At 47.4% G+C, this 10,064-nt stretch overlaps 1 protein-coding gene across 3 annotated transcripts in view; it reads left to right on the top strand.

The window, feature by feature from the left end:
* The window catches only part of ATP2B2 (ATPase plasma membrane Ca2+ transporting 2), a 180,572-nt gene extending 174,080 nt beyond the window's left edge, over positions 1 to 6,492 (top strand). For 2 of the 3 annotated variants that reach the window (XM_011370563.1, XM_011370564.1), the window contains one exon: positions 3,362 to 4,331. In XM_011370563.1, the coding sequence (XP_011368865.1) occupies positions 3,362 to 3,673 (312 nt within the window). In that variant the 3' untranslated portion in view covers positions 3,674 to 4,331. Of the gene's footprint in view, positions 1 to 3,361 lie in introns of all 3 variants that reach the window. The other variant, XM_011370565.1, reaches the window with a different exon arrangement.
* The last annotated feature ends 3,572 nt before the right edge of the window (positions 6,493 to 10,064 follow it).

The following is a 10,064-nucleotide window of genomic DNA, read 5'->3' on the forward strand; positions in this document are numbered from 1 at the left end:
ATCAGCATTCAGCTCTTTGATCCAAGGCCTACCTGCCTTATTCCACAGCCCCTCTTCCTCATTCCCCTCAAATTCCTAACTCATCTCAAGCCACTTTTGTATTTAGCAAGTTTGTAGCAGGCTCTGTGTTCATCAGTGAAGATCCTGCTCCTTTAAACCAACCAGGCCACAAGCATCAGGTGCCTATCCCAGGACCGACCATTTGCTGGAGACCGCACCTGCTAGATAGGGCCTCTCCTCTCCCACTTCCCCTTCAGACTCCTGGTTCTGAGGACTGCTAGGGCAAGGAGTGTGCATCTCTTAGGGGGAGGAACAAAGGGAAGGGAAAAAAGCTGGACCTCTCATTAGCGTTTTGATAACTAGTTTAGTGCAGCCTTGGGTTGGCAAGAAAATGGCTTGCTTCTGGTGGGGGGGACCCTAGACCTCTCTGCTTTCTGAATATTCCATGTGTTTGTTTCCCTAGAGGGCTAGAGAACCCTGGACACAGAGTTCAGCAAGAGAGAGTGAAATTAAAAGAGGTTGTGAGTCTTTAACCTTGAGCCTGAAATGAATGTGAATCAATCCCAGACTCTTGGCTTCCTTGAAGCCGGGTAAACATTCGAGTATGTCGAACCATCTCAGACCGGGCCTCCGCATTTCCTCAAGCCTTACCACGATAGGCACAGGCATCCTGCTCCCTTTGTGCTGATGAAACCAAAATACTTAAAGCCCCACAGGCGGGCCTTTCCTCTCTTTCCCCTCACCTCCATGCCCAAATGTGGCACAAACCACAAAATCCCATCTTCAGGGTAGGCAGGAAGGGGAGATGGAAGAGCTTTTTTTTCTTCCCGTATTTTTTTCCATTTCAGCCGCGGAGAGAACCGAAGTGGAGACTTGAGATGGCCGTGGCGAGGTGTCCCGAAAAGTCTTGTCCCCACAGTCTTGTCCAGAGCAGTTCATTCTTTCTGTCGTCTCCATGCCAGGGGGGAGGGCAAGGGGCCTGCATCTCATTGTGTGTCATCCCCTCTGCGTTGTCAGTCACACAACAGGGACCTGCCACCATCCCTCCTCCTCCACCAGGCGCTCCGGCTGGCATCTTATTGCAGTTCAGCCTCAGAACACGCTGGGCATTAGGCTGGACAGTTACAATGATGATTAGTATTCCTAGTTTACAGATAAGAAAACTGAGGCCTGCAATGCCTTTTTTATTGTAGTTTTTACTTAATCGAGGGTGTAATGGCCCACTTACCAGGAGATCAGAATACTGAATAATCTCTACAGAGCAACAAATAGGGAATCCAGGGAGAAAGAACTCTCAGGGCAACCAAACAGCCGTCATGGAGTGCCAGCACTAATGCATAGTCCTGCTTGCTCTCACTTGGCACTTGATGCCTCTTAGTTAAAGCATGATTCCAACAGGCAGGGTTCCCTAGAGTTTCCAGCCCCACAATGCATAAGAAGGAAAGGGACAGAGGAGACAAGGAAAAGTCAGACCTAGTAAGTGATGGCTGACAGCAAAAAAGAACTTTAAAAAAATAATCAAAACTGTGGGATCTTATACAAGCTAAGAAGGATTCTTGACAAAGTTCAGTTCTTCTCTGTGTACTCTAAATTAAAAGGCAGAAGAGCGTTATGATGTGCTTTAGAAAGACTCCCCTCAGAAATAGTGAAAAAAACCATGAGCTATTCCACTTAAAACCATCGGCCACAGTCATCAAGAAAATTCATTTCCATGGACAGGGCTTTCCCCACCAGCACCCCACCAACAAGCTGCCCCTCCATTTACTGAGAGATCCACAAATCCTGAGACTGCAAGGGTGTCGTCCTGTCCTCTTCTCCTCACAGGCCTGTGGCGTGGGGGCAGCCACCATTCTGCAGGGAAGGCTGTGCAGGGTGTCCTCGGCACCACCTTAGCTGAGGCTCTGCTCCTTGGAGGCGCCAGTGCTGCCTTATTCTCCCCTCGCCACTGGCTCTGCTCTGATTTGGGGCTAGGTAGAGAGGAACAGGCATCTTTGTCCAGAGTCCCCTCATCCCCTTAAGATGACGGTCACGGCTCCCCCTCCCAGGAGTCCAGAGAGACCCCTCTCTTCAAAATGAGGGCCCTCTTCCTCTGCATCCTGTGAGGCAGGACAGAGAGTGGCCAGCGAGAGAGTGCATCTTACCCACTGTCAAGGTGCCAGAAATGGCAGAGCCAGGACTCAGAGTCGGATCTTCCTGACTCCAAGTCCGGTGCTCTTTCCACTAGCCTGGAGGACGCAATGTCCCACCCTTCTTCCGTTCTTCTGAGAACCACGGGTTCCAATTGAGATGCAGAAAATGAAAGAACTTGCTGTTTTGAGCTCCACGCCCCCTTAGGACTCCACCTAGGGCTGGGTTTGGCCATCGGTTCTGGCCTCATTTTTTGGTTTTGTGTTTTCAAAACACAAATAAATCAAATACCCCAGAAAATAAGGGACCCCAAAGCCAACTACAATGACTGGCCGGGGCCTTGAGTCAATACTCGAGTGTTTACCTCCCAAATGCATGAAGGAAAGGAACGTTGGGTACAAACGACCTCCGTTCACATTGTCCAGGCTTCCAAGTGTAGCGTGTGTCTGTGTGTGCCATGTGGTTCCTGACCCCCACCGTGGCATGCTCCCACTTCCGAATGTCATCAGTCTGCCGGCTCCTTCGTGCTTTCTGGCTGCCTCTGCTCTGCACCCCAGAAAGCCCTGAGTTGGCTTTGGTTTGCTTTGCTGCCTTTGGTTTGATGTTCCTGTTCTCTGTTTGGCCCTCGTGTGTCTTCTCTCATCCCAGTTCATCCATCTGTCTCTCCTTTCTGTTCCTTTTCTGTTTATGACACGTTATCTGTTCCATGTGGTATGGTTTCTTAACTGCGTGTTTTTTTTTTAAGATTAATTTTTAAAAATAGCCTCTCCTTCTTCCTACTCTGTTCCCACCTGGCCCCACTCCCTTTCTGCATGGTCGAACCTGCTTTAAATTTAACAAGGCTCAGTCTCTCCCTAGATCTGGGTGCCCGCCGGAGTGGACTATGCTTCCTCTGACCAGTTTCCCATCATCTCTTTGATGGGGCTTGATTCCTCCTGTCCTAATACTGTAGTTCTGACCCAAACCAAAGCAATGTTAAAAAACCTCATGGATGCATATAACCTGAGCCCCCTCTTCCATTCTTCCCCCTTCTTGTTCATGCTCATAACACCCAGCGACTGTGGATTCCAGCCACCTGCTGTGCCCTAACCCTTCTCCCACCTGCCCCTCCTCCGAGCCCCCCAGAACTTGGCTCCCTTGCGCGCACGTGCGCACGCGCGCGCGCACACACACACACACACACACACACACACACACCAGGGCTCTGCTTCTCACCCCTGCACTTCCCTTGCAGATCCGCGTCGTGAAGGCGTTCCGTAGCTCTCTCTATGAAGGTCTAGAAAAGCCTGAGTCTCGAACCTCCATCCATAATTTCATGGCTCATCCTGAATTCCGGATCGAAGATTCACAGCCCCACATCCCCCTCATTGACGACACCGACCTGGAAGAAGATGCGGCTCTCAAGCAGAACTCGAGCCCGCCGTCATCGCTCAACAAGAACAACAGCGCCATCGACAGCGGGATCAACCTGACGACCGACACAAGCAAATCAGCTACCTCTTCAAGTCCAGGGAGCCCCATCCACAGCCTGGAGACGTCGCTTTAGCTGAGGACCCCACCACCACCCCCCTCCTGGGCACCCACCCATCCAAGCACCCAACTCATCCAAGCAGCAACGAGCAACAGGAAACCAAATACTGGCGAGAAAAACCAACGTTTCCACCCAACAGACCCTTTTTCTGGCTGCGATGCTGTTTGAACTCTTTTTCACTTTGAAGCAAGGGGCGGGATCTCCTCCGGGGGCTTAAGGGAGTGAGGGGTTTTCCCAGAACAAGCCCTTCCTGGCTCCCGCCCAAACATGGACCAGCCATGCACCCGCCCGGTCACCATGTCCCCTGCATGAATGTACTGTACACTTCCAGTCCTCCCCTTGTTTGGTTTTGGGGGATTGGGGAGGGTTTTTTTGTTTGTTTGTTTTCTTAGGCGGGAACTGCAAACAGACTCTTTTCTGAGACTATTTATCCAATCCACTGGTCTGTGAGTTTTTGAAATGCTTGCGCAGCATGGTCTCAGTTGTATAGGTTAATTTAACAACTTTTTGAAATTGCAGAGCTTAACTCGCCTAGTAGATTTGCACCAATGGAACCGAAGAACTTCATAGACACAGGTTATATCCATTTCTTTATATCTATATCAACGTATACTTATCCAAGACTGTATACGTCCATATAGATAGGTAGATATATATATATATATAAATATATATACATGGATATATAAAGTTTCTTTGCCGGCATGTTGCCTTGTTTCCGCTTAAATTGCTCTATTTTAACTTATTTATGTCCTAAAAGAAGAATGTAATTTGTTTACAAACCTGTAGATAATGTCTTTGGCTATTTGTACGGTTTAAGAACACTGGTGGCTGAGATGCTATAAAAACACTCAGCCCAACAGACACTTCCCTGGATTGCATCCTTAATGTTTTATGATAGCCATGCTCTGATTTTTGCCTGCTATTTCCGTTCAATAATGTCACTACCACGGTAGGCCCAGGCAGAAGCCAAATGCTACCAAGTATCCATCCTGAGGGCTTTAACACCATGCTCCGTAGACAAAGGGAGAGGAGAGAGAAGGCTTCCTGGGCTTGGAGCGCTAAAAGCCATTCTGGCCCAGGGAAGACGGGATCTGCAAAGCATTTGTTGAAAGACTTTTCTCTCAATGAAACTCGCTTGGGTTTACTAAGAGCATTTCAAAAAGAGGTTCTCTTTGGCACTGCCTGTATAGAGATTGAGGTAGTGTTGCAATATTATAAATGCAATTGTGTTGATTTTTTTTTTTTTAGTTAGTAATTTAGAGGTTTATTTCCTTATAAATTGCAGCATATGAGCTGTTGGTGTATTGGGTGAGGATCATTATGGCTTGCTGCTTTTATTTTTATTTTTGAAGAAGAATAGCCTTTTTCTCTGCACTACTTAGATCCGAACGAACCTTATGATGTGTATATTGAGATGTATTCAGTGTGATTTTTAAACCAAATTGTCTTCCTGTAGTCGCAATATATACTGTAGCCTTTTAACAGCAAGTCTTGCTTTCCCAGACAGAAAGCCATTCTGAAACCCTACAGTATCACAGGTGAGAAAAGGAGGTTATTTTTCCCTCAAGACAATTACAGCACTAGTAATCCCACTTAATAAGAGCTTATTTAATTGTATGTCAGCCTCTTAACTGCTAAGCACTTTGTGGGTATCAGCTTTTTTCATAAAAGAACTTTTGTATTTAATACAAAGTTTGCTTTGAGACTTTTCAGCATACGATCTTTTTCCATAAACTTGTACAGTGCAAAAGACATTTTGAATACCATGATCGATGACGTCCCATGCTTCGAAGAAAACCAAACACTTTCCGCCTCGCTTGCGAAATCCATTCCTCATACTGACCATTCCCAAAGTTGCTCTGTGTCAGCCCAGCCCCTCCCTTCTCCAGGCCCAGAGAATTCTTCCACACACAAGATGAGAGCCACTCGGGAAAAGAGCCATAGTCAGATGGGAGGGCCTACGTCTAGATGGCTGTGGAAAAACCTGAGGGTTTGGGATCCCAAGTCAGCCCATCCCACCTGGCAAAACCTTCCTGGAAGGAAGACTTTCTTTGCAAGAGTATCACCCGAATGCCATGAAGAAATATCTCTGAATGTACCCAGCAGAAGAAACTGCATCCCCAAAGGGGTGACCAGCTCTCAGATATGCTTACTGGATTCCAATACACCACCACCAAAAGCCAGCCCACTGCTCTCCTGCCTACCGAGAAAGGAGAGACCTGCACACGTAAAACATGGGGCAGCCTTGGAACATGGTGTTTTTTGTAGTTTCCTTTCTCAAGGTTTTCCATCTCCCCCCTCCCTTCTTTGTTCCAGTCTTGTGTCCCTGACCTCATTCCATGACACCAGGAAAGCTCACTTGCACACCATGCTCCCTGTTCATTTGGAGCCAGGATGCAAGTAAAGCAGGAAGGGTTTCCCTGAGTGGAGTCTAGCTCAGGGAACAGGGAGCGATGGATGCTACTAAGAATACCCCGCATTAGTGTTGGCCTTTTCTTGTTAGGAATGATGGATGCTCACACACACACACACACAGACACCCTCACTCTCACACTTGCACACACATCTACACACAGGAAATGATTGGTTTGTCAGAATTCACTGTAGTACATAAAGCTTGCACTCTGTGTCCTATATCTAGCAGCATGGGGTACGTTTGGCAGTTCACCCCATTAGGGGGTAAATAATTTATGACCATTCATCTGTTTTTATGAATTTTTTTATCTAGACAATAATTGTAAATAAAGAACTCACCATCTCTGTTCATTTAATACTATGCAATGGTTATGCTTTCAGTTGCTGAGTCTTACTCCTGCAGTGTGGTTCTGAAATGTCAGTGGTTTTTTTTTTTAAAGGCAAAAACCAACAGCAAATGGAACATAGTAAATATATATTCTGTAATGAATACTTTTTTCTAGTTTGGGACAGCGCCATCCACTTAGCTTCTTGTCTGTCCCTTGGACAAGGGCTCCAGGAGAAGGTAGCAGATTCATTCCTGAGGTCTAAGCTCACCAATTTGTTTCCCCAAACAGATGAGGGAGAAGCAGGGGGCATATTCAATGACCCCTGAGGCTGTAGAGTTGCCCACTTTTGGAGATGGGTCGGTCGGAAACTAAGGAGTTTCCTTCTTGCAACTCAGGCAGCACTTTCCCTAACTCAGAAGCAGCCTTGACTACTCCCGCCAACCCCCACCATGACCCCTTGCCGCCTATCCCAACCAGAACATAGAGTTGACAAGAGGGGGGGGTACCCTGCTTCTGAGACCAGACCAGTGACAATGACCATACTGAGGCAAAAACTCAGTCTCATCCTGGGTGTCCTAGTTCGTGAAAAACCACTCTTTCCCTCACCATGTTGAAATGTCAACTTTACCATACGCTGACAGCTGAGATAGACTTGGGTCTATCTCTGGAATTTCTCTTCTGTTCCCTTATCTGGGTGTCTCATCTGTCACCAGCCATGCAATTTTAATTATTGTTGCTTTATATAATGTTTTATTATGTGGTGGGATAAGTACCCTTCAGTCTTTTTTTTTTCTTTCTTTTTTTTTTTAACAAAATTTCCTGGTTATTCTCTCACATCAATTCTCCAAGTAAACTTTAAAATTTTGCCAAGTCCTCCACTCCCTGCCCTCCTACCACTCACTCTGTCATTCTTTGTGTAAACATCTTTCCACCATTGTAAGTACTGTCCAGTCAGGGTCACTAAATAGAGTGTCCTGTAAGGAGAAACAAAAAGGGCGTCCTGAGTCTTAAGGGAAACCCAACATTCGTCCCATCCTCTCACTTGTTCCCTAAGCCAAGGTATCATCGAGAGGCCACTAACCAACCCTCCACTCAATCCCAGTTTGGGACTCAGAGTCACCCATCTTGTTTGTGCTGGGATGAACCCTTCATCTGCCCAGTCCAGATGAGAAAAGTGGTCTCTCCCAGACTGGAGCTACCAGAATGTGTAGCCCGGTTGTCTATATTTCTAATTCTCATGGAGAAATGTTTATTCCTGTCTCCCTTTCCTGAACTGCTTTTTTGCTCTATATTCAGAGTTTTCAACGGTTATGTGATAGGTCCTTTGGGATGCAGCAATTTCTTGCCTGGACCTTCTCACCACCCTGACTCCCCCTACCTGTTCTTGCTTGATTTACGGGAGGCTGTCAACCAGGTGCCCTGTGACATGCCTCCCACCCAAAACTCTTTCCATAGTGTCCAATACCCCACCATTAGAAAATGGAGGGGTGCATTTCTTAAAGGCTTTTTAGTGTTCCGGAGCCAAGGCCTAAATCTGACAACAGCAGAAAATCCCCAGGTCCTTTCCAAGTTCCAAAGCAAGCTCTCCTGATTCTGATGTAGAGATCCTATCTGCCCAAGCTGGGGAAGGGGGATCCCAGGCCCTGGGCATCAGCCATCACCCCCTTCACTGAAAAGATATTTGAGGCTGCTTTGGGATCACCCTTCTCAGCCCCCTAAGTCTGTTTTGTAATACCTGTGGTGCTCTCCCTCCGGGCCTTTCCTCCCGGGGGTGGGGGGGGGCGCCACAATTTGGTAACTCTTGTGTGCACATATTTTATAACAGTGCAGTGAGGAAATGGTGCCGCCTCCAGCTTCCACAAGCTGCCCAGGCTCTGTGGGCTCTGGGACAATCGGGGCTGGGAAGTGACTGTGCTCTTATTGTACACTCTTTATTTCTCTGTATCTCTGGCTTGTGCTTTTTGTAATTAATGGGATTTGTCTGCCTTTTCAACACTATACTGAGCAATAACAATAAATGCACACGTGGAAACGCAGACACGGTACACATCACTAGGCCTTTTTCCACAGGAGAGCTGGGTCCCCACCCTCTGTGGATTGGAACTCAGGGGGAAATTGAGTCCCTTGGGTGCAAAAGGCACTTTGCTCAAGGTTGCACAACTCAGTGGATGGTCTCTCTCCTTCCAGCAAGTCACACCTTTTGAACATCCACCATTTTAGGAAGACAAGCTTAACCTGCTTTGAGTCATTAACCTCCCTTGAGGAACAGCTGACAGTCCCAGAGAGCAAGACTTTGGGAGAAAAGGCCTAAGGAGGAGGAGGAGGAATAGATTGAGGGACCAGAGGATCTGGAAGGTAGGGGCACAAACTGGGGAAAGCTAAGAATGGACTGATTTTGGATCTGGTATTAATCAGAGGGAGGTGATGGAAGATATGAACAAAGGATGTAGGTGGCATCTCCTACTGGGAAGGGGACAGACAAAGAAGAGCCTGGCACTCTAAATCCCAATGTTGGTCTCAAGTTTGAGGGTTACTCATGCACACCACACGTGCACACACACACTAAATTCCAGCTTTTCTCAGGGAGAACATCCCCAGATCAAGCACCAGAGACCCAGCCAACTTCCAAACATGATTTCACATCCAAGAGTCCATTTAATCCCAACATCAACTTTCAGAGGCAATATTATTGTAATTCCCACTTAACAGAAGAGGAGACAGCAGCTCGGAGAGGTGAAAGGTATGCCCACCTAGTAAGTAGAAGATAAAGTACCGATGCCTAGCAGTTTTGATTTCAGAATTGGCACTCAAAACCTCTATTACAATGCCTTTCAGTCCCAACAGCAAATACCTTAGTGAATAATATAGTTTCATTGCTTGTCCCAAATCCCCAATCTCTCCAACTTCAATGCCTACACCAACAAATTCCTTTTTATAACAACTATGCCCCATGCATTATATTTGTATTATATCTAATACACCGTTGTCTGCATTTTCCACTTGAAAGCAAGGTGCAAAGAGAAGGATGTGACCTTATGACCCAGAGGATCAGGAGTATAGGTGCAGATTCAAGGCCAGGACCTGTCCCTTGAAAAACGGGAGACCCAGGAGCCCTGCCCACTTTGTTCCCTGCTCTACTCTAAGCACCGCCCCCTCATACCCTTGCAATATATCTCCATTTGAGGGAAATAAGGAATCTTTAAAGCTGAGGGGGTAGGATGGGTTGCTGCCCAGAGGCCTAGCCTGGCATTCTGTAAGACCCCATTCCCCTCTCCAAAGCTCTTTGATGGTCTGGGTCTATCACACTCTCTGAGCCTTAACTAACATCTCTCCCGCAGTGACCACCTCCAGCGAGGATTTTTCCCTCCAGTTACAGGAGAAGAAACTGAGGGATTGTGATCTACCCAAGGGGAGCCTAGATTCTACCCTATCTCATTCGACTTCTTAAATCCATGAAGGGCCCAGGGCTGCCAGAACACGTGTGGCTGAGGGGAGTCGCCAGGCTCCGTCCAGCAGCACGGCATTCTCACTGTGCTTATGGGAAGCCAGGGACCTAGGGGCTGGGTCTTGGGCTCTAGCTGCAGGAGCATGGCTGAAATTTCTCCTTGCCTGAGGGATTTACCTGACAGTCCTGACACACAGGATCCCAGAACTGTGGG

Source organism: Pteropus vampyrus, unplaced genomic scaffold (genome assembly GCF_000151845.1).
Source record: "Pteropus vampyrus isolate Shadow unplaced genomic scaffold, Pvam_2.0 Scaffold171, whole genome shotgun sequence".
NCBI lineage: Eukaryota > Metazoa > Chordata > Mammalia > Chiroptera > Pteropodidae > Pteropus > Pteropus vampyrus.